Source organism: Zootoca vivipara, chromosome 1 (genome assembly GCF_963506605.1).
Source record: "Zootoca vivipara chromosome 1, rZooViv1.1, whole genome shotgun sequence".
Taxonomy (NCBI): domain Eukaryota; kingdom Metazoa; phylum Chordata; class Lepidosauria; order Squamata; family Lacertidae; genus Zootoca; species Zootoca vivipara.
In genome coordinates, this window is record NC_083276.1 from 68614647 (window position 1) to 68636786 (window position 22140).

The following is a 22140-nucleotide window of genomic DNA, read 5'->3' on the forward strand; positions in this document are numbered from 1 at the left end:
ACAATACTGTTATAAAGTCATTTTGCTATTTCAGCACCACCACTTCCAACTACCTGTGACTGTCCTTCAAGTTTAATGCAATCACACAGTGAGTGAGAGCATTGTTGTTTTACATTTTGATTCACTAATTTTCATGCCAGCTAGGTTTTCGGATTCTCATTGTATATAACACTTTTAACAGATTTTAATAAGCCAAATGTGATGGTAAAGCTGAATGTTCAGAATCAGGATACTACATTAATAAGGTGCTTTCATTTATTTTGAGCCAATGAATATTTTTCTCTCCTTACCAGGAAAGAAAGCACAAAATAACAGTAATTGCAATGACAACAACAATAATTCAGAACTGATAGAGGATAGCCAGAAATAGTCTCTTTTGGTAAATAGAAACCTTTTTAATGCAATTTGTGGGTTTACTTCTTTCTATTGTGAGATCTAACTTTTAAAGTTATGGCTGCAATTAGGTGAGTAATATGGGTTTTCTAGGACTTGTTTTATTGTTTTGGAAGGCTGTGTGCCTAGAGTTTGGGATCACACTCTCCCACCTTGTTATCAAATAGGGTTTTGTTGGCTAGAAATCAATATTTTTATGATGCTTGCAGGACAAAGAATGGGATCTTGATTTACCTTTCTGAGAGTCTTGCATAAAATCCTTTTACCTCTTGATCATCTTAGTAATTGTGTTCACAAACCTAGGTAGATGTAGGTTTATCTCTATACAAAGGCTAGAGGAAATTGACTAGAAGAAAAGGTTAACTGCACCTTTATTTTAAATCTAGTCTAATATGTCTAACAAATGACTACAATCTGACTTGCTTCTGAGAAAAGATGTTTAGGACTGTGCTGTCAGGACTCTCCCAGGCTGTCTCTATTTTGCTGTCTCAATTGCATGCCTTCAAATTCAAGTTCCACAATGGAAGTGGGTTTGGTGCTCTTGTGCAACAAACCCTCTTTCTACGCCCACCTCAATCTTGTTAATCTCTTTTGGCAGTGCATGTGTGTTTCACGGGTGGTTCTCAAGCACATGTACTTGGTAAAACCTGCTTGCAAAATTTATTATTGTGTACACACTTCTGCTTATTCTGCATCCTGTGCACTCCAACTGCTGGTTTTGGAAGGGTTGTACACACAACATCCATATCTATCCTATCATTCTTCTCCAAACGAGCTTCGATCAAAACTGAGAAAAATAATGGCAAAGCTGCATTTTAAGCCAGCAATGTGTACACAGCCTGATTATATTAATTAATAATAAATATATTATTTATACCCCGCCCACCTGGCTGGGTTTCCCCAGCCACTCTGGGCTGCTTCCAACAGAATATTAAAATACAATAATCTATATTAAAATACAACAATCTAGCAATAAATAAAGCAAAACCATGGATCATTGTACACATTGGTGTTTTTAATTACCTACCTGCAGCTCTGAAATAAAGAGGGAAAAGTAGAAAAAAAGTTGAACACACACAGAAAAAAGAAAAAGCCCAGTGAACTGAAGGAAGGTTCTCAACTGTGCCTTAGGCAGTCCCCTTCACCAAGTCATTGCTCACTTCTGTTTCCAGTAAATACCAGGCTCAAGTAACAAGGAAATCCCCCTCATTAATGAGATCTAAAAACTAGATTATGGTATATGGCATAAGTCAGTTCACAAAAGAATTAATGATATATATACAGAATATCATTGCTCATTTCTCCCCTAGCAAGTGAATGATTATATTTTCTCAGTTATACTGGAAACTCATTGGATAAAGTCCAATAAAGTATGAGTAGAATAGTACCTTTATTAGGACTAACTTTAACACCACTAAGTAGCAAAGCATATAAAATTGCAGGCAGCCATGTTACTCCATGAGGAAAAACCCTAAATTCACAGAAGATACCAGTATTAGCATTTAAGCTAAAACAAAGATGAGGAGCCTAGAACTGTTGAGATATTCCTGGACACTAACTCCCATCAGCCCCATTCACATGGCTCAGATCAGGGATGATGGGAGTTGGAGTTGAGCAACAGCTGGATAATAATAAGTTCCCCATCCTGGAATTAAAATATCACAAAGTAAGTGACATTTTGGATAAGTTGCTTTGGGTTGCCTTGGGCATGATAAAGTGACTGACAAATTTAATAAATAAATGAATAAATAAATAATAAATGCATTTGTTTTTATAACATATACTCTGGCTTTTGATTCTCCTGCCACAAATATGAAATTATGATGACTTGGGAATTACTTTAGCATTTTGTGAGGCAAGCAAGAAGCAAAATGAGAAGGTTTCAAATATCTGTGTTAAATGCAGAAGGCAAAAAAGATATCTGATTGTAAATTTACTGTAAATATGACTTGGAGAGAAATATTCTTCCTGTTCAATGGATTTTATTATGAAGGTCAGTCACTTTCATTTAACTAGATTTTTGAAATGTGTCAGGAGGAAAAGTTCAATGTTACTAGTTGATACAAATTTTAAATGTTAGTTTGAGCAGAGTGGAAGGTTCGACTTTTATCTCAGCTGTGAACTCATTTGGTGGCCTTAGGCAAGACACTATCCTTCATACAAAGTACAGAGATAATACTGCCCTGCTTTACATGATTGTTGTAAGGATTACAGAGCTGATGAATGTGAAGCGGATTGAACACTCAAAAGCATTAAGTATGTGCTAAGTTGTTGTCCTCCAGAGCTCTCTTCAACTGCCAAGTCTACAAAATGGCCACTGGTTTCTTCCAATCATCCAACTATGTCAGAGCAAAGAATGTAACAACAGATATTGATAGTACACAAAGAGTGTATAAATAGGGGAATGAGGACTAACCAGTTCATGCATATAGGAAGGAGTCATACGTAAAAGTATACCATCAGTGTTATGTTATGTAGCCTACCTTGTGCCCCCAGGCATGAGGGAGGCAGAGTCTCATCACCAGTCTTGAAGTCAGATTCAGCGGCCAGTATGGTGGGCTTCTGTGCAAAGACTGGGGTGGGGTAGGGACCATCTTGTCTTTTGCTCCAGGCAGCAAAATGTCTTTGCCAGTGCTGTCTGTGGACCATGTATTAAAACAAAAGGGGGTGGGGATAAAAAGTCTTTAGTCTAGTATAAAATTTGTGCATTTTCAGAAACCATTTTAGAAAAGTCTACTAAGTTTGGCCTACTCCAAACGTTTGGCCTTAGAAACAAGTGCTGAGTAAAATCTAGGTAGCCAGGCAGCTGATTAGTGTTTTTCTTCTCACTTCCAGGTGTCAGTCAGTCTCCCCACCGCCTCTTCTATACCAACCAAGAAGCCCAACATATCCCCTCAGCGACAGTGAGGACTCCTGCCGCTCCAGCAGTTTCACCAAAGTTTCCAGCTCCAGGGTGCTCCTCAAGGAACGGACTAACTGTGGAGTTGCCTTGAGAAGCACCTCGAGTTCTGCCTCAGACACTGAATCTCCAAATCACCTCCTCAAAGCTGTCAGCATTGGCTGCTTGGACAAAAGGCTCTCTCTTTTCCAGACTGAAGACCAAAAGGAGGCCCCCAAGGAGACTCAGGATGGAGAAGCTGTAGGCAGCCGCCAGCTTACACGGAGCACTCTCTCCTTGGGGTCTGCAGCGAACCTCCGGAACCTCTCCCTCAGCAGGGTCAGCGTCCATTCCCAAGCACTCGATATCAGGCAGAAGATATCAGAATGGGAATGTCGGAAAGAGCCTTCCCCTAGGATGAGCGTATGCTTGGACAAGAGGGATGTTGGGGACAGGTCAGGCAGTGAGACTTGCTCCAGTATGTTGCCTTCTCCCTGCAGCGAGAAGACTTTTGACTACAAAGGGTTCCGGAGGATGAGCAGAACGTTTTCCGAATGCTCCTACCCAGAAACGGAGGAGGAGGAGTTCTTGGACAGAGATTCCTGCCACAGGTTTGAAAAGAGGCCGAGCAGGAGCGAGTCGGCAAATGCTTTCTTCAAGGGGAACGCAAGAAAAGAGAGCTCTGCCGTGCTGAACAGAATACAGAAGATTGAGCAGGCTTTGAAAGAACAGCCAGGCAGGGGTCTTCCTCAGTTGCCCAGTAGCTGCTATAGTGTTGACAGAGGAAGGAAAAAGTCTGTGACTTCGGGTATTGTGGAGGACTTGAATGAGAACACAAATGATAGTAAAGCAGGGAGTGTTATTTGTGGGAGTAGTCCAGAGACACCCACTGAGACTGATAAAACTAGTAAAATGCCACAAGGACTCAATGCCACAGTTAGTCCTGTTGGTCCTAAGCTGCTTCCTGAGAACTTGGCAAACACAGCGGTAAACCCTGTGCCCAAGCCCAAACGCACCTTCGAGTATGAAGCTGACAAGAACCATAAAAGTAAACCAAGCAATGGCCTACCTCCTTCACCTCTGGCTGCTCTTCCTCCCCCTCTTCCGTCAACTCCTGCTCCCCCTGTCACCCGGAGACAGAAAAAAGAGTCACGCTTCCACAGAAAATCCCAAAATAGGTAAAGATGGAAAGCTGTTTGTCATATATTCTCAAGATGCATCTCCTTTTAAGGTCACACTCTCAGCAGATAAGAATGAAAGGCAGTCTTAATTAGGCCACAGCTTTTGTGTTGTAGAATCATTGCCTCTTGTATCCTGCTAATCAGGGTTTTGCCAAGTGCAGCAAAACAAAGGACAGGAGTCTTCTAACAGATTCAGCTGCCAGAAGAACTTCTATTTGACCAACAACCACCATGACAAAAAGGAAAAATATGAGTTGTAGTCTCCATCTGTGAATTTGGAGAGTTCTTAAATAAGGAGCAATTTTGAATCTACAGTGTAGGAAGTGCTTTACTGCTTTTATTTTTCTTCACAGTGATCCCATGAAGTAGGCAAGGCCTAAGGCCTTTCAGTGTGTTTCATGGCTGAGGGGATTTGAACCTGGGTCTTCCACCTGCAAACCTAACAATGGTCCATTGCTGCTATTTACACATCATTTGTGTGATGATGATGATGATAATAATAATAATAATAATAATAATAATAATAATAATAAATAAATAAATAAATAATAATATTTATACCCCACCCATCTGGCTGGGTTTCCCCAGCCACTCTGGGCGGCTTACAGTATATATATGTAAATATAATGTTATACTTTAAAATTTAGGCTAACCACACTTGAAAGTCTTATACACCACTTTCCTCAATAGCCCTTGGTGTCTGTCTCCAGTGGATCATCCATACTGGAATCAATTTATACTGACTGACTCTCGCCCAAATGTGCCTTTCTCCTGAGCAGAGAGGATACAAATTCTCTTGGTGTTATGTCTAGGCTGTATTTATTCTGCACTAGAAAAATTAGACAAAGCAACAAACTGCAGTAATGTAACCCGTGTTTTGCAATCTGTACAAATTAGCTTATTTTGCACAATTTGTTCTGCTTATCCTTATTCTAATAGAATTTTAGAGATGCCCTATTGCTTATCACAAGGACACCCAACTTCTTATGAAGAAAACTAACTGTATTTAGGATGCTAACACTACAGAGGCCCAGCCCCTCAAACTGCAGTAACTCCAGCAGCTATAGAACAAGCCCTCTCAGAGTGCTTCCTTGCACACCACAGGAGGATGGAGATGGATCCTCCGCCAAATATTTAATCTCCATTTCCCAGCAGTGCTGTTACATATTATTCTTTGCCATAGCGTTATTCACAAGGAAGGGCAACGAGCTATGTATCATGCTAAAACACTTTAGACCACTGGGAGTCCTACTTTAGCATTTCCCTCAATGGCTTCTGAGATAGACATGAATGTGCATAAACTATTTTCAAAGCCATATGGATTGCAAACTTGCTTTTTATTTTTTAGAAAGATGATTTGAGATTCTCAGGATGCTGAACTGTAAACCCATTGGACCATCTCAGTGCTTGCACGACAGAGCCACATGCAAGCCACCCAGAGTGGCTGGGGAAACCCAGCCAGATGGGCGGGGTATAAATAATAAATTATTATTATAAATTATAAATTATTATAATATAAGTGCTGTCTTGCAGCAACAATCTCTCATGGCCTTATATAATGTTGCCCTTGCATAATGTCTCTTTGGTATAGAAAGCAAATGGACAGAAACTTAAATGTAATGTTCACTGCCACTGTTGTATGTTCCATACTGCTAAGGCTGAGGAGTGCAAAAATGTTGATGAGCTGCAAGCAGGAAGTTCCAAGTAAATCACAGGATGTGGTCAGCAGCTAACAAGTGCCCAGAGGAGAAAGGCAGGATTTTCAGGACTTTGGAGAGGTCCAAGGAAACCACAGCTGTTAAGTCAGGAATGGGGAACTTGTGGCCCTTCAGATATTGTTGACTACAGCTCTAATCATTGGCCACGCTGGCTGGGGCTGATAGAAATAGAGAGTCCAACAACATCTGGAGGACCACAAGTTTCTCATCCCTGCCTTAAGTTAAGCGCTATTTGTATGTATGTATGCATGTATGTAAGTATTTTTGTCAATGTATGTTCTAGCTCATGGGCTAGTACAAAATATGCAAAACAAGAATGAAAAAGTAGTATGCTGAAACAGTGTTGAAAATCTCATCATGTTGGCTGAAAACCTCAATAAACCTGTCTTTAATGTTTAACTACCACCACCTTGGGGTTATGGCAAAATCACAATCTGACAAAACACATGCTGCATGGTTGGTACTTCACAGCTCTGATACATAAGTAATTCAGTATTTTGTGTATTTTCTAAATGTGGCAAGAAAATGTGAATGTATGTTTTTAGATTTGATACGGAGCTAACTTTAACCAACAATCCAGTCACCGATTTGTTTTTTATGTTTAACCAAACAATATTATCATAGAATCAGACGCAGTGTGTGTGGGGGAGGGGGGAGACTCAGGGAGGAAGAGTATAAGGCCGCTTTCTTCTGATACCTTAACCATAGCTGCCAACTTTTCCCTTTTCTCGCGAGGAAGCCTATTCAGCATAATGGAATTTCCCTTAAAAAAAGGGAGAACTTGGCAGCTATGACCTTAACCCTTGCTAGCATTATGGGTGGCATTCAGCTAAGCTTTACTCATAACAGGTCCATTGAAATTAATGAACAAGGTCCATTAATTGCAGTGGGTCTGCCTGAGTAAAACTTAGTTGAATGCCACCCAATAGCTGTACTGAGCTTTAAAGCACTGTTAATTAGGCAATCAGAAAATGATCCTTTTACATTTTCGCCACTCTAGAAAATCCTTTGAGTTTGAAGACGCTTCAAGCCTCCAGTCCTTGTACCCTCCCTCCCCAAGTGAGAATGGAACTGAAAACCAGCACAAGTTTGGATCTAAGAGCACTTTAGAAGAGAATGCCTACGAAGACATTGTAGGTAAGGACCTGTTGCGGCACACAAAATAGCTGCTTGACGTTGAGCAATTGTGGCCAGGCAGTGACTTGTTGAATATGTGCCCTGCTGTACAACAGCAAGAAGCCATTAAGTGAAGGGTAAATGGGCTGATACGTCAGAGCAAGCACATTACACGCAGACTGCAGGCAGGAGGTCTTGATTCCTTTAAACCTCACTGAGCAGTCTTATTGGAAACAGATTACTTGGTTAGCCATCACCATGTTTTTCATGGCGTAAATCATTGTTTGTGAAGACTTTGGCTGGGGACCCACTGTGGGCTTAGAGAATATAGAAGGAAAAATAGATGCAGGACTATTAAACAGCAGGGTGGTTCCTGGAGGAGGTGGCTTTTGGTCTATGTTTAGAGGATGTCTGTGTAAACTCATCTGCAGCAGCAGCTACCTTCCTCAGCACTCCTCATCTCTTTTCTCTGCCAGCTATATTGTTTTTTGGTGACTAAAAGTTCATCCCCGCTGTCCACTTCTGACACCTACAGAGAACAGCAGATTAATATTGCAAACAAAAGAAAATGTCTAACTCTTCCGTATCTATCTATCTATCCATACATCCAGAGGTGCCAGCTTGCGAGGGCAGTTGAAGAAGCCAACATCATGTGTGTGATGTCACGCAAGCGATTCTCAGGAGGTTGGGACAAACACGGCAGCCACATGGCTTCAATGGCCGAGTGCTCCTCCTTTGTTCCTTCTGGTGCTGCCATGGGTGGGAGGCTGCTTTGACCCTCCTTCCCCTCCCCTGTAGGAGGAGGAGGAGATGGCCACTGGAGCTGCAATGTGTTTGATACAGTGCTTTGCAGATTTTGGGGGGCGGCCTCTACCCCCAAAATATATGGGGGCTGGAACCCATCTCTCTCTCTCTCTCTCTCTCTCTCTCTCTCTCTCTCTCTCTCTCTCTCTCTCTCTGCAAACAAACAAACATGCTAAGTTTTATATTCTAGATGTGTATACCTATCCTTGTTATTGGTATAAATCATATGAAATATAGGCTAAGAGTGAAGATATATAAATGGAAACTGTTGCTTTTAAAATACTGATTCATTGGCGTTGGCAATGACACCTTTCTTTATCTTCCATGCCTTTCTTGACTTTTCTGAAGCAGCAATTCCCAAATGCACAAATTTGGGGAATGGCTTTATCTCAGTGGTACAGAACATGTTTTTTGCATGTACAAGGTTCTGGGTTAAATTCCTGACATCTCTAGGCAGGGCTGGGAACATAGCTGCCAAGTTTTCCCTTTTCTCACGAGGAAGCCTATTCAGCATAAGGGAATTTCCCTTTAAAAAAGGGAGAACTTGGCAGCTATGGCTGGGAAAGACTCTGCTCTGAAACCTTGGAGGGCCACTCACTGCCAGTCAGTGTCAACAATACTAGGCTTGATGGACCAATGGTCTGAACTCGTATCAGAAAGTTTCCCATCATCCCAAAACACTGAGTTGAAGCCTCAGTTATAAAGAGCTATTTATCATTTACAATCTTGAACACCTTGGCTCCTGAACAAATCAGTTCCTGAACAATCAAAACCCAGAAGTGAGTGTTCTGGTTTTTGAATGATTTTTGGAAGCTGAATGTCTGCAGCCAATCAGAAGCCAAACTTTGGTTTCCGAATGTTTTGGAAGTCGAACGGACTTCCGGAACGGATTCCATTCGACTTTCAAGGTATGACTGTATAACTAGAAGCTCTAGACAGAAAGAATTGTTTGAGTGTTATCTGAGCATTAGTTTTCAGATTGCTAGCGTATTTTATCTTATCTTGCCTTGCCATGCCACTCCAAGAGATAATATAATTGGCTGAAATAGCCAGCTGAGTTACTACATGTAAAAAGTTCCCCTCTCCCAGTTATCAAGACATGTCCATGTTCTGCAAAGTAAAAACTTTTGAAATATTTTCACCTGCCTCTGAAAGAGGCATGAGGGTGAGGTGGCAGCTTGACAGTTGCCTGACTCTGACCCACACTTTGGCACTGGAATGGTTTGGCATAATTGTGTCAGCATGCTCTGTCTCAGCCTCCTCAGGGAGTCCTGTGAATACAGCTATGTCAGAGTTCTGAGAATTGAAGAATCGTAAAGTTGGAAGGGACAAACCCCCTGCAATGCAGGAATTAGTTGAAGGTTTTCTTTCTCTTTATTCCGCCTTTGCTCATCATCCACTCCTACAGCACTTTGTTGCTCCTGTAGATGTGTTTGCCTGGTTCTTGCTGTATGAGTATCTAGTTCTACCCTATTACTATATTTGAAAATAATGCTGTGTGACTAAGGCACATAATCTTATCAACTACTATTCACACCTTCATTGTTACACAGCACACCCATGTTCAGGGAATATGTGTATCGGGAGCAGGTGAGACCTTGTCTGCTTGCCCTGCCCCTTGACTTCCTTGTCTTCAGCCAGAGCTCTGAACAGAACCTACAGGTGTATAACGGAACCCTTCTGGCTCCGACTCTCATAATCAATCCATTTGTAGGAATCCTAACTGTATACATGTTGGTGCACATACCATCTGTGCGTAGGCACTACTTAGATTTTGGGTTGAACTTGTAGAGGTTCAGATCAGAAAACAGTGGCACAACCAGTTGTTTCCCTCACCCCCCATGCATGCAGTAAATACAAGAACTGGGTGTTCTTTTGTTTCTTTGAATAATTAGACAGTGTGGAAAGAAATCTCTCCTTGCATTGTCACATAAAAGTGCAGATGATCTCACACTTTCTAAAAAATCATGATAGAAATAATAATAAAAAGGAATATATTATCTCATGTAGTGTTAGGAGATCACCGGTAAAGCATTACTTCATATACTGTATGTATTTATTAGGTCCAAGGCTCTGTACATGGCATTTTAGAAATGAAAAATGGTCATGAATAAGTGGAGAATTCAGTTAGCGGGCTCAGAGCAGCCGCAGGACTGCTATGCGTAGCCTTCTGCCTTACTGGATTCTTGGGTCGCAATCTGTTGTTGCTGTTCATTGGATGGGCCTTGTAACTTTTCTTTAAAAAACACTTTATTTGCAGAATTAGCAAATTTTGCCAAGGGTTTCTCTTTCTGTGTATCACCATGAATTTAAAAACAGTTGGCCGAGATCTGGTTGGAAGAGAGTTGGGTTGGTGTGGTTTGCACGTTAGAACAGATGCAGAGGTTCTTTGCAGTAAGCCTGGAACTGGCTTGGGAGATGGACTGCTTGAGAGAGGTTTCTCCTTGCCTGTTACAATACTATACCCAAGTCATGAGTTGGCCCACCCCATATCATGCGACAGTGTCATACAAAGAGAGTATGTGACATCTGAGAGAAGTTATGACCCACCTTGCATGAGAAAAGAGCGTAGTTTTTTCCTTGAGACATTGACCCTAATCTACAGTATGATTGGCTTGCCTGTAATGCTGAGATTTGGGGTGGACAGAAGGATCACTTCATCCGCCTCTCTTTATGAATGCTGGAGGAATTGTGTCTATTTTAATAATCGACAGTGAGACTGCCAGAGCACGTTGACTAAAAACATCCATATGTGTAAGTCCGAGAGACCATTCTGGCTGTCTCATCTTATTGACAAAAAGAATTCTGATTTGCTTCTAAATTCAGATACTTAAGCATTCAGTTAAAAATAATAATAATACTGCCTTGTATCTTGCTTACACTTGCCAATATGTTTTGTAGGTTACCTCACCCAACAATGCTGATTTTTTTATGTATATAAAAAAGCACCAACACTGAATAGATTGTGGCAGGGCAGTGGGGGGTGGTAAAAGATGTCTGTTTGTCCTTAGGAATATAGGAAGCTGCCTTTTACTGAGTCAGACTATTGATCCATCCAGCTCTTTGTGGTTTCTACTGCTTGGCAGCAGCTGTCCAAGGTTTTAGAAAGGAGCCTTTTCTTGCCCTCTCCAGACATGCAGTGAACTAAATCTGGGTGCGTGCAAAGTGAGTGCTTTTCTTCTGGCCTATGGCCATTCCCAAGGGAGCTCCTGTGGCCTTGAGACTGGCAGGACTTTGAACCTGCAGTCTTCTTACACAGAGTCATTTGTTGTATCCTTGGCACCACTGGCCCTGTAATGTGTCATTCTGGGAATTCTCAATGGTATCTTAAATCAATTATGCTCTTGGAAACATGCTTTACTAACATTTAGGCCCAATTTTCATGTATGTCAGTGCACATTTGCCAGTGAGAATGCAACCTCTACTCAACTCTTTATGCTTGTATACTCATCTGAGCATAAGTATACATATATGTGGAACACTCTTCAAAATACAAAGTTCTCTGGAAATCTGTAACCTGTCTATTAAGGTGAAGCAGGCTCTTCCCTAAGAATGCAATCTCTTGAACCTAGGGAACTGAAAGTCACCACCGTTGTCTGCTCACTAGCTTCAACAATGATTCATCTCCCCTGTTTCCAGTCTGCTTGCCAGTCTCAGTCCCATATCAGCCAGGACTGTGGTTTTGAAGGAGCAGCAGATTGTTCAAGGCTGTCTGCAAGCTCACACCTGCTTTGAGAAACACTATTTGTGTTGCATAGAAAATGCCTCTAAAGACAGAATTTTTTTTAGTTGCAAATCTGTTCTTTTAGTTATAGACTAATGGGCAGAAATGCTTTATGTGCTACATGAAATTCCTTTTGATAAATCCCTGCTTTCAGAGTGAACATGCTACTCCAGATAATTATATGAGGAATTCGGTTTTTCTTTTTCTTGGTGCCATTTTTCATTCTTGCCTCACTTCATTGTTGGCTTGCTTAGCTTTGCCTAGACTTGGCTTCCCATCTGCCACGCTTGACAGCCAGTGTGGCAAGACGTTTGCTGCACTGAGGAGCTGGCTGCATACCTCGGAGCTGCACATTGAAGGAGTGCAACCATCACAAACAACTCATCAGTGCTTCAACTCCCTAGCACATTATTCTTTATTTCCCCCAAAGTGTGTTGATTATTTTACCATGGCTTTCATTTGCTCTTACTTTGGACAAAACGTTGCACCATGTTGCCAACAAAACTGTTCTGCAGATAAATGCACTGGAAGCGGTAGATTCAGGAATTTAGGAAAGCGTTGTTTTTTTTAAGACAGTTGACCTCCATTAAGGACCTGTGGTTAGAATTCTCATATTGCAAAATGCTGGATTTAAGAGGTGTGGTCCTATCAAACTGAAGCTGAAGTAAAGTCTGTTCTTTTCCTTCAACACCTGTGGGAGAGTGATTCAAGCCTTGAGACTTCATTACAGTACTTGAAGGATAGCCTCTTCTCATCTGTCCCTACCCAGGCCATGAGGCCATTAGTTGAGGCCAAGTGCTCCCACAATCTGAGCAACAGGGAATGGCCATGAAGGAGAGGACATTTTTGATGACATCTCTCCAGTTGTGGAATGCCCTCCCCACCTGGTGCCACCTTTATTATCCTTTTGGCACCCTTCTTTCCCCAGGCCTTTAAAATCTGTTTGTAAACGGCTCCAAAGCTTTAACATACTAATCTCCACATTCACAATGGTGTCATGATATGGTTTAGCCCTGTTGAGGTGATTTTTGTGGCTCTCCTTATTTTGATTTTATGATTATGACTGAATTTCTTTTAACCTCTGCTATGTTGTTTGTGGTGGTTTCATAGTGTGCTGGTATGTGACTTTTTCTGCAGGGGACTTCTGTGTTTTTAACTTGTTTGTAACCCATTCCTTATGGGGAAGACAAATAAATGCAATAGATAAATAATATGATAAAATGATTTGTCATAGAAAGGGAGGCTCATTTAATTATATTAAAGAATGGATCTTGAATGTTAACTCAAAAAAATCTCTACAAAAGTTTTCAGTGTCTATGAAATGTCTGCTTGGCATCAATATAGCAGGATGGGTTTTACCTTTCCAACAGTTTAGAATTTTATTTTCTCATTGTTATTTGCTCTTATATACTACTGTATTCCTAAGTCTTCAGGTGTCAAACTTACATGTTTTAATGCTTGCACCCTAATAATAATAATAATAATAATAATAATAATAATAATAATAATAATTTATTATTTATACCCCACCCATCTGGCTGGGTTTCCCCAGCCACTCTGGGCGGCTTCCAACAGAAAAATAAAACACAGTGATCTATTAACCATTAAAAGCCTCCCTAAACAGGGCTGCCTTCAGATGTCTTCTAAAAGTCTGGTAGTTGTTTTTCTTTTTGACATCTGATGGGAGGGCGTTCCACAGGGCGGGCGCCACACAGCACTGAACATTAGGAGAAAATGTTGTATTGGTGCCATCTCCCCAAAGCAGATAACAGTTTCAGATGAGTGATTTCCTTTAGCACCTTAGTAGTCAAGGAGAGGGTTACATTTCCTTCCTTCTATTTCCAGCTGATGTTGTTTTAAAAACCTGCTTGTTAAATGCAAATCAAAGCTAATGTCCCATCTACCGTAGTTACTATTTTTTTTTTGCACTTGTTACGTTTTGAATTTCTCATTTTTCAGAACTGATTGTGAAACACTAGCTCGTTGTCCTTTTCTCTGGGCAGTCTCTTCAAGATATCATCATAGAATTTATGGCTTCATATTTATACTCCACAAAGACTGAAATTCCATTATTATTATTATTTGCTGAAAATAGCCAAATAAGTTTCTAAACTATCCTTCATCTGAACTGGGAGGTGTCTTGTCTCCGGGGTTTGTGAGTTCCAGTACATTCTATACATTTGAATTCCATGCTACTGAGATAATGATCAAGGACTGCCAATTGAACCATTTTCTATTGCAGCAGCTGTTCAAGGTTTGTCATTAAAACGATTCAAAAATATTGGTTTGTGTGCAGTACCCTTTAAAGCACTGCTTACACTTTAGATAGTGAAAGGAGCATACCTTAATTAAAAAATACTGTAATAATATCTGTAGGTTAGTTTATTCTAAATGAATAAATAGTGAGGAAGATCTGTAATTATTTCATTTCTCTGCCACTGGCCAGAATTTTTCATTTAAGTTGCCGTACATTCTTTAGCCCTCTCTGTTAATTTATCAGTCTGGCTAGACTTGCACACAATTGATGGGAGTTGGAGTCCCTCACCATGTGGAGGGCACCAAATTGGCTACCTGTGTGTGGAGGGGGGGGGGAAGGATCATCCAGTTACACCAATAGACAGTCGATTCAGGACAGGCGAAAGGAAGAACTTCCCCACGCAACACTTCCTTGGAATTTCCTTCCACAAAAGGTAGTTTTGGCCACTAACATAGATGCCTTTAGAAAATGATTAGCAGGGGCGGCCTGTCCTGCTTTGCTGGCGGAGGTGAAACAGGAAGGTGCCTCCGGCCCTCCCCTGCACACACTTACCAAGGTCACATGGCTGCAATGGTTTCTTCCAACATATTGCCAGAAGCCGCTGCAGCAGGATCCAGTTGGCTGCAGGGGTAGGCAGGGTGTCCCCGCAGCTGTCTGCCACCCAAGGTGGCTGCTTCAGCCCACCTCATGGGCTGGTTGTCCATCATGATTAGACAAATTAATGGAGGCGGGTTGGTTTTTTTAAAAATGCCATGATAGCTAAATGGAACGTTTCGTTTCAGCAGTAACATGGTGGAAGCAACAGAGGTAGGCGGTTGCCATCGGGCCCTTATTTGTGAACTCCTGGAAACATTTGGCTGGCTGCTGTTGGGAACAGGATTGTGGACCCTTGGTTTGGCCTAGAAGGACTTCTGTGTTCATATACTGTAGTTGCTGGTACCAACTCATCTCCTGTATAGTTGAGCCCGGAGGAATTATTTAAACCACGGCGGTCCAACACCTGGCCTGAGGGCCGCAGGCAGCCCTCAATGCCTTTTTGGCAGCAGCATTTGACTCCACCCCCCCCAGCCCTCCCACTGCCTTTCCAAAGCTGGGTAAGCAAGGTGCTGGCTTTGGGCAGGAGCAGTGAGAGCTCTGACAGAATGGCATTCTCCTTCCCAAAACCTAGTTAGTGCTTTCCCAGCTTTGGGAAGCATGTACGAGGGCTTTAGGAGCCTTCCAGAGCCTCACACCTCCTTTCCAAAGCCCAACACCTCGCATATCCAACTTTGGGAAGATAGCATGAGGGCTGAGGGGGAATAAAATCTTGGCCTTGCTCTCTTCCACCCCCACGGATCAGGGCAGTTTGCAGCCTGCATGTTCTGTTTCAAAGTTGGACCGCCCTGATTTAAACATTGACTAAAGCCTAACTTTCAAAATTACTGAATTCATTACAAAAAAATAAAAATAAAAACGGGCATGCCTGCAGTCAGGCCTAAGGTCAGCTTTTCTTTATGGTTTTGTTTTTATTGATCCATCAAGCTTTTGGATATTTCTTACCTAGTTGAGTGACCTCCTTTGTGATTTATATGGAGGTTACTCAATATTTATTTTTATGTAGGAGTAGCATTTCCTTTAGATATTGTAAACGTTTGTAGAAATTGGAAGTGAGAAGGTTACATGAATGTTGGTGTAAGGTAACAGCTTCTGCTTGAGTTCATCATGACTATACCTATGCATTTCCCCCTATTTTGCAAAAAGATAATTTGCTCCTTTAACTCCTGCGCTATAAGGTGACAGGTGATAGTTAACAACAGATTTACTAAAGCATGTGATCGGACAATGACATTCTTTTTTTACCATTCATTTATTACAATAATCTGTATCCTGTCTTTCTATGCACATGCCTGGTTCACATGATGCTTTAAACCAGGGACGTGGAACTGTTGGTCCTCCAGATATTTTTTTGAACTTCAACTCCCATCAGCCTTAGCAAGCATGGCCAATGGCCTGGGATGATGGGGGTTGTAGTCCAGCGACATCTGGCGGGCTCAACACTTGCTTTAAAGCCTAGTTAAACCAAACTCTGGCTTTAAAGGTGATCATGCAGTGTGCTGGTGCTTGCTGCTCAAATTGTGGGTGCTCTTGGCTTATTCCTCACTTCTCCTTAGCTGCTGTATCTAAACTGGGGCTTGTGGTTTCTTTCCAAACTATGAGTGATAACAATAGTAACCAAAATCTGTTCTTGGTTTACCGCTCATGGTTTGTTTGGGCAGGGGAAAAACAAATCAGAAGCCCTGGTTTAAATGTAACCCTAAGGCTTACAATGGCTTAACTCCTAGCAGCATGACAGGAGCGGGAGTGGGAGAATAACAAAGCACCCATGATCTCAGCAGTGCACACCAAAATGCTCCACATTCACCTTTAAAACTCAGACTGTATTCATATTTCCAGCTTAAACTGCAGCTAGGCCATTCTTTTTATTAATTCAGATTGAAGCAGGTTTTGGGGGAAGCATGTCAAAATGTAGTATTTCCTAAGAAATTATTTCAGATTGAAGCAGGTTTTGGGGGAAGCATGTCAAAATGTACAGTAATATTTCCTAAGAAACAAGAGGCATAGCTGCCAAGTTTCCCGTTTTTCGCGGGAAACCCCCGTATTTTGTTACCATTTCCCGCTGTTATCCCGAATTGATTATATCCCGTAAATATCCCGTAAAGCTCCTGCCGGCGGCCATGTCCCAGCTCCCCGGCTGTCTGTGCATGTCGCAGAAGCGATTTCTGGTGCCCAGACATGCAAACACGGGACATGCGTAGAAGTGACTTCCGGTGCCGCTCTGCCCATGTCTGGGCACTGGAAATCGGGCGGCGCCAGCACCGGAAGTCGCTTCTACGCATGTCTGCGTAGAAGCGACATCCGGTGCCGCGCAGCCGCTGATCCCGGATTTTTCAATCTGGTAGATGGAGGGTATGACAAGAGGATATAGATGGATTTGGATTGTGGCTGACGTTGTGTGTACATTGCTTCCTAAACCGACATTGGGAGCGCACTGGATTCAGAGTAAATGGGAGTGTGTTCATAGCCATTGTTTAGTGTAACAATAATTAAATTGACATGCAAACCAAGCCTGAGTGTGCTTAAGGCAGTTGCAAAACAAAACAAAAACCATTTTCCATTATTTTTATTATGAGAGCCAATTGTAACTCTCCGATTTGCAATTCTACAAACACATTTTACAAGGGACATTGTCTCATTGAGCTCAGTAGGACTTCTGGGCAGTGGTGCAGTTAGGTAATTTTAGACCTTGGACTTAATCATCTTCACACACACACACACACACACACACACACACACGGTAGATAGCAACGTGTGTTCCTTCACTTCAAAATGTGGTGAGCCAGCCCTGCTGTGTTTGGGGGCCATTTTGCTCATTCTGCTGAGCAGGGACCCTGGACTCCTTCTCCAAAGCCCTGCCCTGATGGCATCCCTACTCCTGAGTAAACACACAGAGGATTGAATTGTTAGTAATTTGCCTGGTTCTCCTGAAAGTAGCTGTGTGTTTAACGCTTTCTTTTACATTCATGAATAAAGCTTGACAGAGCTGTAGGGACTCAGAAAGCAGTCTTGTGAAATCGCTAGAGGGGAAAAAAACACACCACACAGTCTTTCATAGCCAAAATTTCCTCCAAGTACTTCCAGCTGCACTTGGAAGGATGAGTCACGCTGGAAGCTAAGGAGGTTTTCTACAAGCCTTTTGCTTAGTTCACATGATTTTTTTTTATTTTACATTCCTATCTGTTTTTCTTTCCTTTTTTTAAAAAATTGTTAAGGAGATTCACCCAAGGAAAATCCGTACGAGGATGTGGAGCTGAAAGCCCGTAATGCAGGCCGAAAATCCCAGCAGTTCTCAGAAAGTTCCCTAGATACTTTGCACAGGATGTGGACTCCGCAGGACAGGAAGTACACAACACCTCCACAGGTAATACAGCATGTCCTAAAGAGGGCTGGGCTATGCTCAGACCTTGTGTTTAGATGTGAACGTGTTTTATTTGTTTTTTGCAAAAGAACTAGCCACAGGAGCAGAGCTAGGAAAAGGGATACTAACTTGATGAACTTGATGAAACCAAAAAAGGTTATTAGAAAAAATAGAATCATTTTGTATATTTGCTGTAAAAAAGGGCAGCTTTCAGTTTATATACATTTGCTGTAAACATGCACTTAAATTCTGTGATGCTATTTGATACTTTATACCGTTATAAAGTTTGTTACCCTTTGAAAGTTAGTAACTCCCAGAATGAGTCACTGAATATTCTGTCAGTTTCAATAGAAGATAGGCAAAGCTCTGGGTGTTGTTGTTTTTTTAACCTAAATTATTATGCATTGTCAACCCAGGCTTTAGATCTAATCTACTAAAAATAGTGTTAAAACAGTGAATGTGTCATTAGATGGGAAAATGGCAAGGCTCAGCAAGATTTTCTTTAGACAAATAACTGCTTTAGCTCCTCATCTCCCAAACCAATAGAGTTGCATTCACTACTATTACAGTTGTGTGGAATATCCCCTTGCATTCATGTGCCATTTTCTGATTTTGTTCATTAAATTTGCTGTAAACATTGGGGTGTGTGTGTGTTAATTTTTATTTCTTGATTAGGGGAGGTTCACTGGGACAAAGTCTGAGCCAGACAAGTAAAAAAGAGAAACACCTGCGTTGACATATTTATACAGTACATAGCTAAGGCACAGAGTCAAAATGCTTTCCTAGCATCAAATTAGAATCCCATAGCACTGCCTGAGTTCCAAAGTGTTACATGGGCCATACTTAACTCCAGTTATTCAAGCAGATGCCTTCCCCTGTGGTGTGTCTGCATCTTGGAGGTGGGTGAAAATGGTTTAGGTGGCTCCTTTCAATGGTTAAGTTTATTCCAGACCTTAACTCTGAGGCCATAAGGTGTTTTTTTTAAAAAAAATATTGGGTCTTAAACAGAGAAATGTGGGGAGAAAAGAACTCCCTTCAGGAGTTACCTGCCATGCATTCTGAGAACATGCAGAAGCCACACATGCTTGCTTTGCCATGCAAGAGTCTATGAATGTTTCACTGAATGCATGTAGCTTTCCCCTCAGATCTTCTCCCCAGTTAGCCAAGTTTTGGGGTACAACTGGCAGGGATAGGGGCCTTTGGGGTGGGGCTGGAATGTCCTGCTCTCCCCTCTATGCATTCTTGGAATGCATGAAGAGCAACTTCTGAGGGGACTAGAGTCTCTATCAGCTGTGAGAAAGGTGAATTTCATCCTATTAGGAAAGGGATTTCAAATAAAACTCTCAATATTGTATATCTGAAGAAGTGTGCATGCACACAAAAGCTCATACCAATGACAAACTTAGTTGGTCTCTAAGGTGCTGCTGGAAGAAATTTGTTTCGACTACGGCAGACCAACACGGCTACCTACCTGTCTCAATATTGTGACTTTTATACATATCTATGGCACGACCGCACTGTGTAGGATTCTGGTCACTGAACCTAAAAAAAATACAGCATAGAAAAGGGCAAATGATAAGGGGTAGCTCCACTCTAAGGAAATATTTTGTTTACAGCCAGTTTAGGATAAAGATGAGTAAAGTGGGGGCATGATACAGGTTTATAAAATTATGCATGGTGTGACAAAAGTTGATAGAGAGAGGTTTTTCTTCTTCCTCTTATAACACAACCTGGGGTCATGAATGGTGGGAGATTATGATATACAAAAGGGAGTACTCTTCACACAGAATTATTAATATATGTTTAGTGGAAGGGAGGAAAGACTCTGTATTGTCATATCTAAAAAGGAAGGGATGAAATATTATTCTAGCTGTGCAATCCTGACCATATTTACCATATTTACTGTGAAGTAAGCCCCACTGTGTTCAGTGGGATTTGTTTCCATGCAGGTGTTCATAGAATTGCAGCCTAGAACAGTCAACTGCCAAGGACTGAGTTCTGTGGAAGACATCCCCAGTTAAAGATTGCAAGCCAAGAGAGTGATGGGACTAGAAGGGCTAATGTTCTGAGCTGGTATAAGGCAGCTCATTATACTAATGGCAGAATGTAGTCTTTTTCAATGAAAAGGGCAATTTTGTCTCTAACAATCTCTCCTTATTTAATGTTCACTGAAGCTCATTTGAGGTCTTTCTGCTAATTATATTAAAAATTCAGTGAAGGCCCGGCATGGTTGGACTTTGCTGGAATAACTGTGTTTCTATGGGTGGAATTTATGTTTCCTCCAAAATTATACTGTAGAGCTGGAAAAGGTGCACAAAAAGGCAACCAAAATGATCGGGGGATAGAGTAACTCACAACAAATGAAGTTTACAATATTTGGAGGCTACTGAACTTTTTTAAAAGGGAGGGGTTAGGGGGGGAGCATGATAGAAGTGTGTAGAATTATGCATGGAGTAGAGAAAGTGGACAGACAAAAGTATTTCTCCATCAGTCGAAATACTGGAACCCAGAGTCATCCAGTAAAGCGAATTGGTAGGCAATTCAAGACTGACAAAAGTAAGTACTTCTTCATAAACTATGGAAATCACTTCAACAGGATGTGGTGATGTCCACCTATGGATGGCTTCAAAAAGGAACATAAGGCTATCATTGGGTACTAGACAAAATGGCTACACACCATTTCCAAGATCAGAGGCAGGGTGCTCCTGAATACCTGTGCCTGGGGGTTATGAGCAGGCGAGTACTACTGCTGTCATGTCCTGCTTATGGTCTTCTCATAGGTACCTGGTTAGCCAATGTGTGAAACACAATGCTGGATTAGATCAGCCTTTGGTCTGATCCTGCAGGGCTCTTCTTACTTTCTTATGCTTACTTCTTAGCTACCTTCAAAGCCCAGCAGCCAGTCACTAAGAATCGGAAACTGGTCAGAAAGGAGAAGCCATCGTGTACCACGGTTACCCAAGAGACACAGTCATGATGACATGCTGCTGCTGGCCCAGCTTGGCATTCCCTCCTCTCCATCCAGCCTGAATGAAGACAGTTTGAGTACTACCAGCGAACTTCTTTCCACGCGCAGAGCCCGAAGGGTGCCAAAGGTGGTTACTACGAATCAGTCATGATGTTGCTTTTTCTTACCCTTGGTGTAATACCCCAAATTTAGTACTGTTGCTGGAGGCAGTGTTCCCTTGAATGCCAGTTGCTGGGATTCACAACTGGACAAAGTGCTATTGCTCTCAGGTCATGTTTTTCGATTCCCCATAGTCCTGATTTAGCAGGCCTCTTATGTTCTTACTGTGAGAGAGATTGGATCCTTTCATCTATCTATCTATCTATCTATCTATCTATCTATCTATCTATCTATCTATCTATCTATCTATCATCTATCTAATCTATCTATGGAATTATTATGTGCAGGACCTTCAACCTGTTTTCCCCCCTCCCTTTATCCACATGACCAGTAAAGAGATGCTCCTACTCTATGCACAACAATGCGTGTGGGAATACCTGGGATGTGAGGGTGGGAAAGTCCCTGAGGTTTTTGTGTGTGTATGTACTGCAGCAACCAACTTCAGACTGAAAGGTAAAAGCACTAAAACAGGCATTGCTTACACTTGTGGTGTGAAACACATGTATATCCAAGTAACGCCTGCCGTGGCCATGTGGCCTTCTAGCTCTCAATAAAGGGAAAACAACTGCATGAAATATCCACAAAGACATCTGAACTGCAAGTTATGTTGTTGGCATAGTGGGTGTCTGCCTTCGCCACCCCGTTTCTGGAAAAGACTTTTTGGGTGCATGTGTGAAAAGGGGCAATTATACGCTTTCCCTTAATCTCTACAAACTGGTGCATTGCTCTGTTTTGCTCAAATTATAATGTGAGTTGCAGTTGACCTGCTGCTATTTATAATCCATGGTTTGTGCCTAAAGTTTTTTGTTTTTGTTTGTCATGGTGGTTCCCAAGGAAATTGCAACTGATCTAACATGGGTCCTATTGTTTATATCTGTGCAATTCAGATAGCTGTGTCATGGCAGATTTGAAACAAGCCTCAATTAAAGTTAAGCTCTTGCAACTTGGTAAAAAACTTACAAATCTAAGAAAGAGACGGAATAATTA

At 41.7% G+C, this 22140-nt stretch overlaps 1 protein-coding gene across 8 annotated transcripts in view; it reads left to right on the forward strand.

The window, feature by feature from the left end:
- Window positions 1–22140, forward strand: part of DENND2B (DENN domain containing 2B) — a 139438-nt gene that overhangs the window by 78994 nt on the left and 38304 nt on the right. For 3 of the 8 annotated variants that reach the window (XM_035119635.2, XM_035119627.2, XM_035119647.2), the window contains 4 exons: window positions 3229–4449; window positions 7171–7307; window positions 17881–18029; window positions 20906–21121. In XM_035119635.2, the coding sequence (XP_034975526.2) occupies window positions 3229–4449; window positions 7171–7307; window positions 17881–18029; window positions 20906–21121 (1723 nt within the window). The remainder of the gene's footprint in view (window positions 1–3228; window positions 4450–7170; window positions 7308–17880; window positions 18030–20905; window positions 21122–22140) is intronic. The other 5 variants (XM_035119670.2, XM_035119663.2, XM_060275820.1 and 2 more) reach the window with 3 other exon arrangements.